Raw genomic sequence first — 18,992 nt, 5'->3', positions numbered from 1 at the left:
CGGTTTAATGCACTTTTCAATATTACGGAACATTAACTGCATCGATTACTACGGTAGTTTGATTTTGGACACAATGGCAGAGCCGGCAAAAGGACGGTAAATATTCTATTGATATTACTGTTTGACCTTTTCTTGGGCTCGTTGTGCTTTGAAGGCAAATCGCCAAACGGTAAAAGACGAACCAGTCCATCGCGTGGCGTTTTTTCACGAGCGGTAGGAGTTTCTAGAAAGAAGAGGCTATGAATTCTCAGTTGTAGGTTGTAGAGCCGGACTAATAAGTACGACATAACGACAATTTGACTGAGTTTTTTATAATCATTCGATGTTCGAGTGTTCGAACCAAATTATAAAATGTAGCAGGCTTTTCCGCCATTTCTGTATCGTAAATTGGCCAGTTACTTTCTGATTTCTTTTATAAATGTTTTACAGAACGTGCTAATTTGGGCAATGTGGGTTGCTGGTGATATTGATTTTAGTTTTTTGTTGTTCGCGCATGATGATGGTTGATAACACCGATGAAATTGAAACAGTAGACGCAAGAACATAACTTAAGAAGACAGTACTGTAGAGTGATTACTTTTTCTCGCAGATTAGCGTTTTCCAATATTTATTGACCAAAGAATATAAGTGAGAGGGTTCCCAAAAAATTAATCTTTACGTAGTTGCAGAGTTTCCTCTTTGATTCCATCCTTAGTTAAAATGTTGATGATGACCGAGTCTCCGGTGTATATGTCTCGCTCCGTAGCGGAAATGAACGTGTCCTTAATGACCGACACAGCTTTCTCCAGTTGTACCGGTTCTGCGGTTGTGTTGAGCATGTTTTTAAGCCCGATTTGATTGTCCAACACTGGTTGCAGAAGCGGTCCGGCTGAACCACCGGCACGGTAGGTGGTCATCTCACAGTGTCCAATCGGATCGTAACTATACACGACACCCTTTCCGTTCAAATCTAATCCAGCGAGAACGTTGGAAACATAATAAGGGAAGAATCGCCTGTTGTACATCAGAATCGACAACAATTGTGCGACGGCTGGTGTTGACATCTCCTTCTGATGCTGATCCTTATACATTTGCATACGCGCTTTAACCAGACTGGTAAGGGCGAGGGTATCGCACCAGCAACCGGTAGACGCGAGAACTATACTGTTCGATAAACGAAACAGTTTATTCTGCGTGCGCGTATGGATGGAATAGCCCGAACTGAGACGAGTATCGGCGCCAATCACGGCAAAGTCTTCGCCGGCTATAGCCACAACACTCCTGGAAGAATAGAAAAAGGCCAAGTCATTCACGACATCTAACCCCGTTGGAAAGTCGGTAAACCGCTAGAGCGTAATTCTCAACCTACCCTCCGTTCGATTCGTAGGGGTAGAAAGATGCCTTACGAACGCCAGACACTTCATATTCCGGAAAGTTTTCGATTCCAAGCATTTTAGATTTGTGAGAATAACTTCGCAGAGACTGTTCACAACTTGCTGTTGATGACTTTACTCTTTACTAACTGAAATGCTCTTGTCATCAACGTCAAAATTTGACGGCACAATCAGGTCTGATTTTCGTTTAAGGTCCTAGGTTGAAATTTTTTGTCATAGTGCCGCCGGTTAATCACACTGCGAACGTTCTATATTTGAAATTGTAAACAAAACAAAGCATAGGCATCGAATGATCGGTACAAAGTTTAGACGATTTGCTGCGATTCCACATAATTGCATACGTTAAGATTTCACATGGAGTTCGTTTAGTGCAACACATTTTAAAAGCGAACATCTTCAGAACACATTTCGTCGAATCCAACGGAAAAACGTAATTAAACTTGAAAGCTCTTTGTTTCACCCATTTTCACTTGATCATACTGTGTTGTTGCATAAAGCAACCTCTCCCATTCTGTACAATTTTTCCTTTTCTCTCTTCCAGTGTTTTCTGCTTTAATATTCTCGTTCCGGTTTTCTTACTCATACATACCCAGCATTCTCCGAATTCTGTTTTCAAGATAACACGGTACGACTGTTGACTGTTCTTAAGATGCTGAGCTGAGCTGAGCATAAACAAGTATTGGAAAAACTATGCGTGAGCATATTATACAATAAGAGAATCGTCTCGATCGTCTCGATCTCAAAAAGGATTGTGTGATGGTTCTTATTTTCCGAATGCCTAAGAGTATCGTATTCACAATGAATAATTTCATTCATATTTCAGCTCACAACGTTTGTGTGGCACCAAAGAAGATGTGTGAACCGTTAGGGGTATTCTTTAACGCACACATTGGCAAGAAGGAGTTTTGGGTGCTGTAGAGGGAAGATGCGATCAAGAATGCTCAGCGAGGATCGCGCTGCGTATGGAAAAGCGGTAGCAAGAAATTCTTAGTTTCACACAGACGATCGACCGGAGCAGACCAGTTTTCGTGGAGGTCTGCTCTTCCATGGTGTGGTAGAAGAAAAGAAGAAACATTAGAAAGATAAGTGCAGTTTTTAAACACGGTCCCGGAACCAGATGCAGTGAAGTGGGAGGTTGGGAACGTGCGGTGTTTCATTCGATAAGCAAATATTGAAACGGTGCGAGCTAATCTTTGTGCTTTTGTGGCCACATGTGAGTAGCTTAGGAAATCATACTTAATTATGGTAAATGTATGCATAATGGGTGTTGCGAGAATCATGAATGCACTAACTTACAAGCCACAAAAAGGAAAGTTAAATATCTCGCTCAGAAGAAGAAGTATGGGAGAAATTAGTGAACCTGTTGCAATGTGTGGTAAAGCATTATTTTAAAATGCTGATACAAACTTATGTAAGCAATATGCACAGTTGGGAAAAAAGTGGCAGTGGTTGAAAATTGAAATGCACTCATAGCGCGTTGCGGATCGTCCGCGATCACGTCCAGCCAACTTCCAACAGTCGAAGAAAAAAGGATGGCTAACATAATGGCCTAGCTGGCAGAACTCCTATTTGTGTTTCCGGATAATCTTCACACTTTACTGCTAACCATTGCAGTAGAGCTATGCAAGGCAACGCAAAGTGCAAACCTAATGGATTCCGGGGTCTGCCTCGAAAGCTCGTGATCCGATGATTGTGAAGCAGAAAGCAAAACTGTGTTCGAAATCTAATATATGTAATCTAATATTCGAAAAGCCGAAACAGCATAAAATCGCTGCAGCGTCGAAGGAAGCCGAGAAGCAATGCAGCGAAACACGACGTCCTCCGTTAGCATATGGCCGCCGCTGAAAAATGGTTGAGCACGCGCTTCTTTTCGGAATGGAGATGGTTTGCGCATGCGGTCGGTGCAACAGCATTGGCTTCAGTGGAGTAGGGAGTTGGTGATCTGTTTCCCCATGCATGGTGTGTAGTTAAATTTAGCTCGTTTTATCGCCCATCCCGAGAGCCAGCTAATGTTTGGAGAAACAATTGCGTCATCGGTCGCAACGGGCCGTGATTTAATTGTTTCCACATTTACCGCTTGACCATGTGTCCTCCACGGTACCAACAAACATTCCGACAGTTTTCTTGATTTAATACTCGTATGTTTTCTCTGTTATGTTTACGCGATACAAGCTGCGACGGTATAGTCCATGAAAAAAAAATGCTAAAGGTGCAATGATGCTAATTATGAATATCTAAATATTTAATCCAAAGTTTTGAAGCCAAATTAAAAATCCCAAAAATTCTTTTCCACTGCCAGCACTGCCTCGTACGCATGACATCCGTCGGTTGTACTGTAAAAGTGGGTTAAAGATGGGAGTTTGTACAAAACTTTCGTTGATCGCCCTGTGCATGGGATTGATCATTGAGAGTGTTCGGGCAGAGTTGACTCCTCCGTATTTTAATCTTGCTGAAGGCCGCAAAATTACTGCCACCGCGACATGCGGCGTTGATTCCGACGGTCCAGAGTTGTATTGTAAACTGGTGGGAGCTAATACCGAGACTGACAACCAGAACCACTACTCGGTCATACAAGGACAGGTTAGTTTCGAATTTTATTCCTCATTTCATTTCATTTGGGCAACACTTTTGAGCCGAAAGTGCAATAAATAACACATTGTGTTTGAATCCTTATCGTGATTAGGTATGCGACGTGTGTGATCCTACAGACCCGGACAAAAACCATCCTCCAGAGTATGCTATCGATGGTACTCAAAATTGGTGGCAGAGTCCACCACTTTCTAGAGGCATGAAGTACAACGAAGTCAATCTGACAATCGATTTCGACCAGGTAAGTCCGATAATCTGACGAATTCTGTCAGGGTTATGATCAAATACAGCATCAACCAAACTTACGTCACTGTTGCCAGAGCAAATACATCTGTTTGATTTTGTGCATATAGACATAAGAAACTTTGGTTTCAACGGTCGCCACCGCCTACGGGTGACTTCATCTTGGACAGTGGAACCACATGTTTCCACACATTTGACCATTCAACAGGAAACGGGACATTTCCGTTAGCCGGAAAATAGAACCGCGTTGATAAGCGTGCTTAAGGCTAAGTTTGTAGAGTTTGATAGCTCCTGCGAACTCTCTTGTGTTGTTGATAAGCGGCAACACTCTTGGTCCGATTTTTTCAGTCACCATTTCAACAGTTGTGCTACAATCAGCATAACTTGTTTCTTATCAATGTGGAACCTTTCAGCTTGAAGCTAAACTTCTGCTCGACATACAAAAACTATGTAGGAAACATTGCATTTTTTAAAGCTAATCTTATTTAAACGGTGAGTATTGTGTAACGAAATATACACTGTATAACGTTCTATTTTGAACCGTACAACGACTTGATGGGGTCCATGTCGCTATAGAAGAGAACTGTACAATTTATTCCAAGATGCATAAACTTGACAGTGAAACGGCACTTGAGGCGTTTGCGGGTTTAATTATTTGATAGCGACAAATTAGTCCTATTTAAATAGGTGTATTCGGGCAATCGCACAACTGCAAAATCGCGACTAAGGTCATGCAAAATTCTTGTGTGGGTTTCGCCATGCTTCAGGCTTGCAACCTATGCTGCAACAGCACATACACGATTCATTGCTGCGAATTTGAAGATGCCGGCCGCTCCTCGAACTGGCTTTTTACTTCTTCATAGAGATAAATACTCTAGATCAGAAGGATGCAGTAGTGTTACAAATATTCTGCGTTTTAGTTTATTTGTTTTTTAAAACTTATTTATTTAGTCCTTCTTTCATATTAACATAAGAACCAAATGGCGCATGCTTGGTTGATAATGTCCCGCCTTTCGTATGGCGGAAACCTTTTTTCGCTCAATTTATACATACATGTCTAGGTAGAGCCTAGTAACTTTTACAACCCTTGGTCCTGTACAAGGGTTTTAAAAGGTACTAGACTCTACCATTAAAAAAATGGACTTTCATAGTTGCACAATTCAAGGGGAAAATGAAGCTAGTACTTCCTAGGTGTTGATTTTTGTTCATAATCGTATATGAGCATAAAATTCTTCTCACCCGTTCTTGCGGAACGTTCTGGTAAGCCTTGGTTGGCGAGTACCAGGTCATGCGGATTAGCTTTAACCCCGGTTTTGTGGCCTGCACGAGATCGCTTTTCTGCTGCTTCTTTGGCTACATTTAAAAGCGGGGCACTCTCCGTTGCGTTGCTCACTTACTTTGTATTCACCCTTCTCTTACTCTGACGCCACCTGGTGGCCGCTAGCCGGAATAACATTTTACTTGGCCGCAACATCCACGCCCGCAGCACATGCCCCTTTTTTTAATTTTTCCCGATGCGGGGAAACAACCTGTTTCTCCCCCCCCGGTCTGGATCCTGTCTGGCATACAGGGGGGCAAACACATGCCCCTACTTCGGCATTTTCCCTTTCAGGTGGAGATCTGACCATTTTTCAAATTCTTGCGCAGCCTCAACTTTGTTCCCAATCATTGTTCAAAAGGTTTTTTCAACCCTCTCGAAAAGCTCAAAACGCCATGTGTTCTGTAAGATTCATGCTGGCTCTGGCTGGAATACTCGATGTGATCTCGACGCATTTAGTCTGAGCGGGGCTGATAAATAAGGGCGAGTCTTTGCGATCTTCAGTGGAGTGTTTGAGAGAACACGAGGGGAAATGTAACAAAACAGTCATTTCTTGTGAAGAAATCGCGTCTAAAGCCGAACAGGATCGCGGGTTAAGCCGGGTTCCGCAAACCTTCACAATGCTCTTACACATCGGCTCATTTCAATTGAGGGATTGACATCACTACAGAGTGTCGCGAGATTGCATCTATCAACTTCAAATCACAATCGCGCTGGAAATGTTCAAATAAATTAATATGAATATCTCACATGCGGTAGGTCTTTGAAAAGATGGTTGAATTTCGTAAGAGCGCTTACCATCTCTTCATCGATTTAGAGACTGAGACCATCAGTCCATGACTAGCTTCGGAATGCCGGCCATACTTACCAGACTTGTTAAAATTACCATGAGCATTAAGGTGGTCAATGTGTTTCTAGGCTTGTTTCTTCCTAAACACGGAAATGTGTTTACCACTTATTTCGTATACATCAAACGCCGCTTAATTAATGAGGTTTGTTTGGCATATGCTGGGTAAATCTGGCCTTCATTGGAAAGAACTACTGATCCACGGTAATAAAAGCTAATCGCCGGTTTGAAGCAATTTTGACTGTTTCAATCAATTTGTCCCAAACTGTTGAGACTAAACCGAATTTGTCTGTTTGCAATTCTCGATCGCCGAGTTTCGTTTATATGGACGATGGATGTGGATCGGCTCTCCAATGGGCGCCGTATTCGGTTTTTGGATTTCTCGAAAATAGTGTACACGAACAAAACGCGCTTCGGCGACTCAATGATCCTCTAGGTTTGAAGGAGTTGAATAAGTAGTCTGTCCAAACATGGTAAACCAAAGCACCTCGCTTGATTCCATCCTAATCAGTTTTTCTGGAATCTCGCCACCAAGTCCCGCACTAGGTTTTTCTCTCAAATAAATCGCCTGTAATTTGGCTAGGAGGAAGATACCTGAAGCACAGTTTTGTAGCACGATTCAATGAATCGGATTCTGAGATCTGGGAGCCGTGTTTTTCATAGCACAAGCGTTCGTTCGTTTCAGGAATTTCACGTGGCATACCTGTTCATTCGGATGGGAAATTCTCCGCGCCCTGGTTTGTGGTCGCTGGAGAAGTCGAGCGATTATGGCAAAAGCTGGACACCGTGGCAGCATTTCTCCGATTCGCCAGCCGACTGCGTAACGTTCTTTGGTCCGGACAGTTTGAAGCCGCTGCAGCACGACAACGACGTCATTTGTACGATGGAACATTCGAAAATCGTACCTCTCGAGGGCGGTGAGGTAAGTATTTCAACAACCAAAGAGGTTCCCAAAACCATAAGATTCACCTCGAAACGTCTCTCACAGATACCCATCCGGCTGCTGAACAATCGGCCGTCGGCAAACAACTACTTCAACTCGTCCACCTTGCAAGAGTGGAGCAGAGCCACTAATGTGCGCATTCGGCTGCTACGAACGAAAAATTTGCTCGGCCATCTGATGTCCGTTGCCAGGCAGGATCCGACGGTGACAAGACGCGTAAGAACATTGGCGCGTCGCGCACTTTATCTTTATCCCTGCCCGCGGCTTCTTTCACATTACCGTTTCCACTCCGCAGTACTTTTATTCGATCAAAGACATCTCGATCGGGGGACGGTGCGTGTGCAATGGGCATGCCAATACCTGTAACGTCCTGGATCCGCGCTCGCCGACCCGTATCCTGGCCTGTCAGTGTCAGCACAACACCTGTGGCATCCAGTGCGCCGAGTGTTGCCCCGGCTTTGAGCAGAAGAAATGGCGACAGAATACCAACGCACGGCCATTCCAGTGTGAACGTAAGTAGTGGTCACGCACTCGCTGGTAGGCACTACAACTTGAAGCCTTCCCACAGCTTGCAACTGCCACGGTCACTCGGATGAGTGCATTTACTCGGAGGAGATCGACGAGAAGCGGCTCTCGCTGGATATCCATGGCAACTACGAAGGAGGCGGAATTTGTCAAAATTGTCAGCACAACACGAAGGGGATCAACTGCAACGAGTGTCAGGACAAGTTCTACCGTCCTTGGGGCAAGCTCTGGAGCGATCCGGAAGTGTGCAAACGTAAGTGTGTCGTATCGACTTTCTGTTGTATCCACTGTAAACTGATCTTGAACCGCGTGCGTAGCTTGCGACTGTGACCATTTCTACTCGACGGGCAATTGCGAAGAGGAAACCGGTCGGTGCGAGTGCCGCGTAGAGTTCCAGCCCCCGAATTGCGACTCCTGCTCGTTCGGCCATTTCGGCTACCCGAACTGTCGTCCGTGTGAGTGTAATTTGAACGCAACGATTGGCTACTATTGCGAAGCGGTGAACGGGGCCTGCCCTTGCAAGCACAACTTCGACGGACCCCACTGCAAGCAGTGCGCCAAGAAGTACTACGATTTTCCAAACTGCGAGTGTAAGTAGTGTGTCCGTGCGCTCAACCGCAATGCGAACTATAGTAAACCGTAATCATCTTTGTAGACTGCAACTGCAACCCGAACGGATCGATCGACGATGTCTGTGACGATGTGAGTGGCCAGTGTCACTGTAAGCCCAACTTCTCCGGCCGTCTTTGCGATACTTGCAAGCACGGTTTCTACAAGTACCCCGACTGTACATGTAAGTCCCAATCTCTTTGCTCTGGCCATCCCCCGTACAAAGCGTATCCTTTGTGGTTCATACACAGATTGCAACTGCGATGTTCGCGGGACACTGGAAGAGGTTTGCGAGAAGAATGCCGGTACCTGCTTATGTCGCGAAGGCTACGGTGGACCACGGTGTGACCAGTGTACCCCGGGGTATTACAATTATCCGGACTGCGTACCATGCAACTGCTCGAGCGCTGGTAGCACTTCGACGGTGTGTGACATCACCGGACGGTGCTCTTGTTTGGAGAACTTTGGTGGGCGCCAGTGTACGGCCTGTCTGGCGGGATATTATCAGTACCCGGAGTGTTTGCCGTGCAACTGCGACTCGTACGGTTCGCTGGCCAAATCCTGCACCAACGATGGCCAGTGCCAGTGCAAGGACAACTTTGACGGGAAAACGTGCCAGCAGTGCCGGGAAGGGTTCTACAACTTCCCCGCCTGCGAGGAGTGCAACTGTGATCCGGCGGGCGTCATTGCCCGGTTCGCGGGTTGCGGCTCGGTTCCGGCCGGGGAACTGTGTCAGTGCAAGGAACGGGTGCACGGCAGGATCTGCGACAAGTGTCGCCCACTGTACTGGAATTTGACCTCCAGCAATGTGCACGGGTGCCAGGACTGCGAGTGCTTCATCGATGGAACGATCGGGGCGCTCGATACCTGCGACACCAAGACGGGTCAGTGCGCCTGCAAACCATCAGTCACCGGGCGGACGTGTGCCGAATGTAAAGATGGCACGTTTGACCTGTTCGGATCGAGCCTGTTCGGTTGCAAGGACTGTGGGTGTGACATTGGCGGGGCTGCGAATAACGTTTGCAACAAGGAAACGGGCCAGTGCCGGTGTCATCCGAGGGTGGCCGGTCGAGCATGTTCGTTCCCCCTGACCACACACTACTATCCGACACTGCACCAGTTCCAGTTCGAGTACGAGGACGGTTACACGCAGACGGGAGCGCAGGTACGCTACCAGTTCCACGAGGACATCTTCCCCGAGTTTAGTAGTCGCGGGTATGCGGTTATGTCTGCACTGCAGAATGAGATCTTCAACGAGGTGAACGTGCTAAAGTCCTCCGTCTACCGGTTGGTAATCCGGTACAAGAATCCCAACGCAGAGAGTGTGCTGGCTACGATACTGATCACTCCGGACAATCCGACGGAACTGGAGCAGAAAACGAAGGTTCTGTTCCGGCCGACGCAAAATCCCGAGTTTGTAACGGTGTCCGATGCGCGGGGCGACATACCGTCACCGCTGGTACTGGATCCGGGCAGCTACACGATCAGCATTAAAACGGGGAAAACGATCTTTTTGGACTACTTCGTGCTGCTGCCCGCTGCGTACTACGAGGCGTCCATACTGACGAAGAAGATAGAGAATCCCTGCGAACTGACGGACCTGGGCCTGTGCCGCCACTACCAGTACCCGAGCGTCGGGCCCTACAATCCCCAAATGGAAGCGTTCATCGTCGAGGATGGGCAGAGCTTCAAGCCGGTGGAATATTTCAAAGACTACGGCCACCTGGATGTGGTCCAGGAGCGGGAACTGCCGATTCTGACCCCGTCACAGTCGGAACTATACTACCCGGTGGAGGTTCCGCACGCCGGTCGCTACGTTGTCGTGGTGGACTACATAACCAACCGCACGTATCCGGAGGTGGCCATCCTGCAGGTGAACCTGGTGGGCGATATAGACCAGGACGGGTCGGCCAATGCGTACCCGTGTACGTACACCACCGTATGCCGGCAGCCCGTCATCGATAAGGAGTCGCGCGAAAAGATCTTCTTCCTCGATCCGAACAACGCGAAACCGATCCAGGTGACGACGCACGATCTGTCGAGCGCTGCGGTCGCCATCAAGTCGCTCACCGCCATCCCGTACGAGGACTGGACGACGGACTACATTCGCCCGAACTCGGTGTGCGTGATGCAGAGCGGAAAGTGCGTACAGACCAGCTACCGCTCGGCACCGGACTCGAAGAAGATCGAGTTTGAAGCGGAGAACGAAACGCGCCTTGCCGGGGAGCTGCCCAAGATGCTGTTCGATAGCAGTACCAAACTGATTCTCCTGGACAACCGGCGGCCGGAGGTGAGCACGTACTCGGCGGTACAGCACCCGAACCGGTACGTGCTGATAATCAAGTTCTTCCAACCGGACCATCCGTCGTTCAACGTGCAGTATCGCGTGGCAAGCAAGAGGCAAAACTACGACGGCCGGCTAGAGGTCCGACACTGCCCCGCCAACAGTGGATGCCGAGAGGTGCTGAAGCAGGATAACGGCGCCATCGAGTTCGATCTCGAGGACAGCATCGAGTTCACGATCGTCAACGGTGGGGCCAGTCAGCGGGTGTGGGTCGATTACGTGCAGCTGGTGCCGGCCGAGCAATTCCACAATGGGTTGCTGCAGGAGGAAACGTTCGATCAGACGTCCGAGTTCATCCAGCAGTGCGGCCAGGATCACTTCCACATTCCGACGAACGCGAGCGAGTTCTGCAAGCGGGCGGTCTTTTCGCTCACGGCTGACTACAACAGTGGGGCCCTCGCGTGCAACTGTGACTACACCGGCTCGACCAGCTTCGAGTGCGAGCCGTTCGGTGGCCAGTGCCAGTGTAAGCCGCACATTATCGGGCGCAGATGCGAAGCCTGCAAAACGGGCTTCTACGGGTTTCCGGATTGTAAGCCGTGCGACTGTCCGTCCACCGCCCAGTGCCACAAGGACACGGGCGAGTGTGTCTGCCCGGATCGCGTGACGGGCGAGAAGTGCGACCAGTGTGTGCCGTACACGTTCGGGTTCGATCAGATCATCGGCTGCGAGGAGTGCAACTGCAATCCGCTGGGCGTGACGAACAACAATCTGCAGTGCGACATGGAGAGCGGCCTGTGCGATTGCAAGTCCAATGTGGTGGACCGGAAGTGTGACCGGTGCCAGTACGGGTTCTACAACTTCCCGTACTGCGAGCCCTGCCGTTGCGACATCCGCGGTACCACGTTCGAGATCTGCGACCAAACGGACGAAAGCTGCTTCTGCAAGAAGAACGTCCAGGGGCGTGAGTGTAGTACGTGCGTCGACGGAACGTACAATCTGCAGGCCGCCAACCCGGACGGCTGCACGAAGTGCTTCTGCTTCGGCCACTCCAGTCGCTGCCATACCTCGTTCCTGCGTCCGTTTAACGTGAGCATGATGAAGGACGTGACGGTGAATACGATCCGTCTGTCCGGTGGCAAGGTGAACGTAACGCGCTGGCTAACGGCCCCGGACGAGCTGATGCTGAACGAAACGTCCGCCGAGGTGGTGCTCGGTGGCGTTGGGCACGAGGATCCCGCGGCCGGTTTGGTGTACTTTGGCATGCTGGACCATCTGTTCCACCTGAACAACCATTTGTCGGCGTACGGTGGCTATCTGACGTACAAGGTACACTTCACCACCGGGCTGTTCGGCAGTGCCCTGATCGGAGCGGATGTCATTCTCGAGGGCAAGCAGGCGGAGATCATGCACCAGAGCTACCGGCAGCCGTCCTCGAACCAGCTGTTCAGTGGTGCGGTGGAAATGGTGGAATCCAACTTTCAGACGGCCAACGGCGCCAAGGTCAGCCGGGAACAGTTCATGATGGTGCTGCGTGACCTGAGCAACATCTACATCCGCGCGTCCTACTGGCAGAACGGGCTGGTGTCGGTGATCTCCGACGTCAGTCTCAGCATGGCGCACGACGATCTCGAGCACCCGCAGTACTACCGGGAGCTGGCGGTCGAGAGCTGCGAGTGTCCGCCGGGCTACACGGGACGCTCGTGTGAGGATTGCGCCCCGGGCTACTATCGCGACCCGAACGGACCCTACCTGGGGTACTGCATTCCGTGCGAGTGTAATGGCCACGCCGCGACCTGTGACTGCAATACGGGAGTCTGCCATGACTGCCAGCACTACACGACGGGTGACCAGTGTGACCAGTGCATCGAAGGGTACTACGGAAATGCGACACGGGGCACACCGAACGACTGCATGATCTGTGCCTGTCCGCTGCCGGTGGAGTCGAACAACTTTGCCACCTCGTGCGAGGTCTCCGACGACGGGTACGAGATACACTGCGCCTGCAAGCCGGGCTACGTGGGCGAAAAGTGTCAGAGCTGCGCCCCGGGCTACTACGGGCAGCCACAGCACGAGGGCGAGTTCTGTACGCGGTGCGACTGTTCCGGAAACATTAACGCCGAGGAACCGGGCGCCTGCGATTCGGTGTCGGGTGAATGCCTGCTCTGCCTGAACAACACTTCGGGGCGGGCTTGCAACCTCTGTGCGCCCGGTTTCTATGGTGACGCGGTCCACTTGAAGGACTGTCAGAGCTGCATCTGCGACAAGGTCGGCATGGCCCACTGCGACAATTTTGTCGGCACGTGCAACTGTCTGCCAAACGTCATCGGGGAAAAGTGCGACCGCTGCGAGGACGATCACTATGGGTTCGAGTCGGGGCGGGGTTGCGCACCGTGTGACTGCGGGCCGGCTTCCAATAGCTCGCAGTGTGACGACCACACCGGTAAGTGTGCCTGCAAGCCGGGCGCCACCGGGCGGCAGTGTGATCGGTGCGAGCCGGGCTACTGGAACTACTCGGCGGACGGGTGCGTTCCGTGCTCGTGTAACACCGACTACTCGCGAGGGCTGGGCTGCAACGCGGAGACGGGCCAGTGCGAGTGTCTGTCCGGGGTCGTGGGCGAGAAGTGTGACTCGTGTCCGTACCGCTGGGTGCTGATTCCCGACACCGGCTGCCAGGAGTGCGACGTCTGCCACCATGGGCTGCTGGACGTGACCGATGAGCTGCAGGACAGCGTCGATCCCATCCTGAACGACATCAAGACGGTGGCGGACGATTACTTCACCTCGCAGAAGCTGAAGTACTTTGACGATAAGGTGGACAAGCTGGAACCGAAGGTGCGCAGCCTGGACCCGCACGGTGTGAACTTGAATCCCTCCCGCCAGCGGGTGGAGTCGCTCGAGGTGGACATGAAGAATCTGGACCGTCGCATTCTGTTTGCCAATGCGAACGCGAAGGAAATTTCGGACAACAGTGAGCACCTGCTGTCGGCGGCCTCCGACGTGCTGGACGGCTGCCGGATCGTGAACATTAACACGAAGACCACCATCGACGAGGTGGTGCTGCTGGGAGCGAACCTTGGCTCGTCGGAGCTCACGAAGCTGGATCAGGCGGTCGAAGAAGCGAACAGCTATCTGGACAACATCCGCCAGTACTCGACCACGCCCGAAGGTTTGAACGCGCAGCTGGACAACGCGACCCGGTTGCTGGAGCGCGTCGTTGAGTTCGGTGACCCGGTGCAGACGCAGCACGAAAAGCTGGCGGCGCTCATGCACGAGATCGGCGTGTTCGACGTGAAGCTGGAGGATCTTTACAACTGGAGCCTGAACGTGGAGAAGGAGAGTGCCACGACGGCCCAGTTGAACCAAGCGAACAAGGGCGCAGCGAACGTCAAGTTTGACACGGTCACGGTGCACGCGAAGGAGGCCACGGGCAACATCGAGAACAGTAAGGCGCTGCTCCGGAACTCGTCGAACATTATGAAGGATATCGACATCACGCACAAGGAGCTACAGCACGCCAACAAGGAGCTGACCGAGTTGAACGAGGGCGTCGATAAGGAGTTACCGCAGGCCGACGACGAGTACCAGCGGCTGCACCCGTTGATCGAGAAAGCGTCCGCGCACGCCTCGGAGCTGAACATTGAGGCCGAGGGCCTGGCGGAGAAGTACTCGGACGTGTCGGCCAACTCGGAAACGGCACTGCAAGCGGCGACGGCGCACTCCAACATTGTGGCGGCCGTCAGTGCCGCCGGTGACAACATCCGGAACGCCACGCAAACGGCGCGAAAGGCTGCTGAGCAGCGGGAAGGGATCGACAGCCGGGCGGCCGAGTCCGACCTTGCCTCGAGCGAGCTGCTCAACGAGGCCACCCGTATGTTCACGTCGCTACAGCTGGACCTCGAGCCACACAGCAAGCGATCGATCGACAAGGTGGAGGACATCAAGAAGCGGAACGCGGGCAGCGACGATATGCTGTACTCGATCAACACGGCGCTGGACGGCATTCCGGAGGAGTCGCTCACCGACCGGTGGGAGAACGCTCGCGATCAGGCCGTCGAGGCGCAGGCCAAGTCCCACGGGTCGCTCAAGCTGCTCGACCCGATGATCAGTGACCTGTCGAAGAGTGTCTACCTGGCGGAGCAGCTGCCGAAGGAGGTGGACAACACACAGAAGGACATCAAGCAGGCGTCGGCCCAGATCGAGCGCTTCAAAACGATGATCCCCAACATCCGCCAGCTGGTGGAGCGGCTGGACAAGAAGCAGAACCAGGTGGACTCGATCGTGAGCGACATCGGGGATCGGCTGGAGTCGCTGAAGCGCCAGATCGGCGAGGCCCGCTCGTTTGCCAGCACCATCAAGGTGGGCATGCTGTTCCACCCGAACACGACGGTCGAACTGATGCCCCCGCAGAGCCTCTCGCATATGGCGTCCAACTCGAACGTGTCGGTGTTCTTCCGCACCAACCAGCCGGAAGGGTTCCTGCTCTACCTCGGCAACGAGGTCAAACCGGACACGAAGAAGAGCTCGCGCGATGACTTTATGGCGCTGGAGATCGAAAACGGATACCCGGTGCTGTCGATCGACGTGGGCAGCGACCCGGAGAAGATCATTAGCACGAAGTACGTGGCGGACGACCGCTGGTACCAGGCCATCGTCGATCGGACGGGCAACAACGTGAAGCTGACCATACGGGAGGAGCTGGACAACGGGACGGAGGTGTTCCACACCAAGGAGCAGGTGCTCCCCGGATCGTACAACGTGTTTAACGTGGACCAAAACAGTAAACTGTTCGTTGGCGGGTACCCGCCCGAGTACAACATGCCGCCGGACGTCAAATCGAGCGAGTTCGATGGGCGCATCGAGCAGCTGCAGATCGGGGGCGAGCACGTGGGCTTGTGGAACTTTGTGGACGCGCAAAACGTGGACGGTTCCCAGGAGCGGGACGCACTGCGTAACGAGGAGAGCCCCACGACCGGGTTCCGCTTTGGCGGCCAGGGTTACGTGGCGATCGATGCCAAGCCGTTCGCGTTCAAGCACCAGTCGCACATCCAGTTCCAGTTTAAGGCACCGCCGGACACTCGGGATGGGCTGCTGTTCTACGCCGGGCGGAACAAACACTTCATCTCGGTGGAGCTGCGCGCCGGCGCGGTCCTGTTCCAGTTTAAGCTCGGTCAGCATGCCCAGCTCGTCACGATTGGCTCGGAGGGCGGCTTCAACGACGACAAGTGGCACAAGGTGTCGGCGGAGCGCGACGGCAACGATGGCAAGCTGACGGTGGACGACAAGGTGGTGCTGCAGCAGACGGGCTCGGCCGAGCAGCCGCAGCTGCACATCTCGGAGGTGTTCTACTTCGGCGGCTACCACAGCCGGGTGAACCACTCCGAGGTCACGTCGAAAGGGTTCGACGGGTGCATCGACGATGTCTACATCCTTGGTAACCGCGTGGACCTCAGCATCAACGTGAAGGCTCTCGACATTCGGCCCGGCTGCCCGATGAAGTTCTCGTCGCTGGTGTCCTTCCCGCCGCGTCAGTTCGGCTACGTGAGCCAGCCGGGCGTTGCCTCGCTGAACGGGCTGCAGGTGAACCTAAAGTTCCGCACGACGCAACCGGAAGGGGTACTGTTCTACACGAGCACCTTCGACCAGGGCGGCACTCTGGGGCTGGCGCTGCAGGACGGTGCGCTGGTGCTGAGCAACTCGGGTGTTTCGCTGTCATCCACACCGGGCCGGACCTACAACGACGGTGAGTGGCATGCCGTTACCGCTGCCCACGATCACGATCGCCTGACGCTGGTGGTCGACGACGAGGATCCGCACTACAGCCCGTACCCGCCGGAACCGCTGTACATCCAGAATGGAGACATCTACTTCGGTGGTCTGCCGAAGAACTACGTCACGCCGATGCGGGCCCTCGCATCGACCGCATACTTCATGGGTTGCATCGAGGACATTACGGTCAACGGACAGATCGTCAACTTTGCCGCGCTCTCGGACAAGAGGTCGGCCGTGCTGGATCAGTGCTCCAAGGAGCTGTTTGCAGTCGGTGGCGAACTGCCACTATTTTACCCGGACGACGGCAGAGATCCGGAAGTGTTCGTGAACAGCCGGTTCGAGCCAGACCACGACGCGCAGCCGGCAGGACAAGAGGAACCAGAGACACACCCTACGCCGCTGAAACCATCCCCGGAAGCACCCTCCGTGCCGGGACCTACACCGTCGGTGAGGGAAGAAACTACGACGACGACCACGACCACGGTACCGCCACCGCCGCTTCCCCTGACGCCACGTCCGGTGGCACCGGATGAGCCACCGCCAGTGTGCAGGCTGCCGGTAACCCCCGAGCAGGACGTGGACTTCGATTCGGGCTACCGCTTCGGAACGGGCCAGTTCAGCCACATCGAGTTCAGCGAGGTCCCGCTGAAGAACAAGCGACAGTACGACTTCTCGCTCTCCTTCAAAACGGAGTTCTCCGAGGGTGTCCTGTTTTATGCGGCCGACTCGCGCCACACCGATTTCATCGCGCTCTATCTGCGCGACGGCCAGGTGTTCCACTCGTTCAACTGTGGTTCCGGATCGGCCAATATGTCGTCCGAGCGGCGGTACGACGACAACGAGTGGCACACGGTTCACTTCACGCGCCACACGAGCAAGGGCAAGCTGATCGTGGACAGTGAGGACGAGTCCAGCGGTGAGTCGTCCGGCTCTACGCGCACCATGGTGATCCTGGCGCCCATGTACGTCGGTGGCGTGAGCGGCGATAACTACGAGGAAGTGGCCCTCAACCTGAAGGTAATGTTCCGGGCTCTTGTGGTGTCCACCGTTAATTCTACCAACTTATTTTCCCTCGACGCAGATTGACAAGAACGTGTTGGAGCGGAACCAGTTCGTTGGGTGTATCAACGAAATCCAGGCCAATGGCCGACAGCTGGGAACGCCATCGAACATAACGCGAACCATTCCGTGCTCGAGCAAGATTGAAACGGGAACGTTCTTCGGCAAGGGCGGAGGCTTCGTGAAGCTACATGACAAATTCAAGGTAGGCAACGAGCTGACCGTCAGCATGGATATACGGCCCCGGGCACAGAGCGGGCTGCTGATGTCGGTGCACGGTCGGAAGGCGTTCTTCGTGCTGGAGATGATCAACGGCACAATCAGTCTGACGGTGAACAACGGGGACGATCCGATCACCGCCACGTACACGCCGCTGCCGGAGGAGAACCTCTGCGATGGGCAGTGGCGCACGGTTTCGGCCATCAAGTCCCAGTACGTGATCACGATTAAGGTGAACGACGTTAGCTCGAACCCGGCGATCGGCGATGCGCGCAGCCCATCGACGGACACCACGCGCCCACTGTTTCTGGGAGGACATCCTCACTTGCAGAGGGTAAGTCTCTTGAGATCACCCAGGGAACTATTGGCACTAACTTCGCTTTCCGTTCGTTCCAGATCCGCGGATTTGTGGCCCGTGCTCCGTTCCAGGGTTGCATTCGGAACGTTAAGGTTCGCGATGCTGCCGTCCAGATTACGCCAAAGATGAGCGTCGGTAACGTCCAGACCGGTGTTTGCCCTACGATTTAAATCCCACCACGAAAGAGCAATAAAATCAATATTGGTGTGTGTGTGTGTGCAAACGATAAAGGAGAATGTAACAATCGTTTGGCGGTCGCGTTTGTTCTGTTAGGACAACCCGCGACGCGAAAACGTTGCGCGAAAGAAGCTTCCATTCGTGCACCTTATTTTGCATATCTTCTTCTCTCTGTATCTATCCTATTCTCGCTTCTGTTGTTACTTTTGTGACAACTGTTCTTCTATTGACCCCTTGCTCAAGTTACTAAAAATGATCCCAATTAACTACTAGCTCGTAACCACCTGCCATGTTGCATGCCATACTATACTACCATCGTGCCTTTGGTGCATTGTACTCTATGTAAAGCGAATACCAGCCCCGGAATACCAGCACTCGTGAACACTTTAAGTACCAATTTAACGAGATTGATTTTAGTTTGGTCCACCAGAACCAAACTGAGTGGAAAAGTGGATCCTTGTGTGGAAAAGTGGAGACCGGCTAGGAGGACTTTACATTATACAATAAACTTCTTGTGCAAAAAAAAATCCTGAAACAGGTTCCCTGTCTCTCCAAACATGTTTTATTATGTTGCTTTCCTATCTAATATGTCCACGGTTCTCCATAATGTTGAAAAATTTTTTCGGATATTTTCTGATATTCTCAAATATTTCGAAGTTTTTTTGCATATGCTGCC

At 52.3% G+C, this 18,992-nt stretch overlaps 2 protein-coding genes across 2 annotated transcripts; one reads left to right on the top strand and one right to left on the bottom strand.

Annotated features, from left to right (window-relative positions):
* Positions 1-565: 565 nt before the first annotated feature.
* On the bottom strand, positions 566-1,489 carry LOC131213591 (proteasome subunit beta type-1). Its single transcript, XM_058207665.1, has 2 exons — positions 1,349-1,489; positions 566-1,260 (listed from the first exon to the last, which is right to left on the bottom strand). The coding sequence occupies exons 1-2, from the start codon at positions 1,429-1,431 to the stop codon at positions 648-650; spliced, it is 696 nt and encodes a 231-aa protein (XP_058063648.1). The 5' UTR covers positions 1,432-1,489; the 3' UTR covers positions 566-647.
* A 2,236-nt stretch (positions 1,490-3,725) lies between these two features.
* LOC131211509 (laminin subunit alpha) lies at positions 3,726-18,830 on the top strand. The gene is made up of 11 exons (XM_058205011.1): positions 3,726-3,953; positions 4,057-4,203; positions 7,056-7,292; positions 7,359-7,529; positions 7,609-7,825; positions 7,882-8,091; positions 8,156-8,428; positions 8,494-8,631; positions 8,699-17,520; positions 17,585-18,115; positions 18,178-18,830. The coding sequence occupies exons 1-11, from the start codon at positions 3,726-3,728 to the stop codon at positions 18,307-18,309; spliced, it is 11,106 nt and encodes a 3,701-aa protein (XP_058060994.1). The 3' UTR covers positions 18,310-18,830.
* The last annotated feature ends 162 nt before the right edge of the window (positions 18,831-18,992 follow it).

The sequence above is a fragment of the Anopheles bellator genome, chromosome 1 (genome assembly GCF_943735745.2).
Source record: "Anopheles bellator chromosome 1, idAnoBellAS_SP24_06.2, whole genome shotgun sequence".
Lineage (NCBI taxonomy): Eukaryota > Metazoa > Arthropoda > Insecta > Diptera > Culicidae > Anopheles > Anopheles bellator.
This window is presented reverse-complemented; position numbering and strand designations above follow the sequence as displayed.

Excerpts from the sequence above, each read along its gene's own strand:
- LOC131213591 (XM_058207665.1), bottom strand. The coding sequence starts at position 1,431 with ATGCTTGGAATCGAAAACTTTCCGGAATATGAAGTGTCTGGCGTTCGT. Across the intron at positions 1,261-1,348 it reads CCCTACGAATCGAACGGAGG|GAGTGTTGTGGCTATAGCCG; the intron begins GTAGGTTGAGAA and ends CTATTCTTCCAG.
- LOC131211509 (XM_058205011.1), top strand. The coding sequence starts at position 3,726 with ATGGGAGTTTGTACAAAACTTTCGTTGATCGCCCTGTGCATGGGATTG. Across the intron at positions 4,204-7,055 it reads TGACAATCGATTTCGACCAG|GAATTTCACGTGGCATACCT; the intron begins GTAAGTCCGATA and ends CGTTCGTTTCAG. Across the intron at positions 7,530-7,608 it reads ATCCGACGGTGACAAGACGC|TACTTTTATTCGATCAAAGA; the intron begins GTAAGAACATTG and ends TCCACTCCGCAG.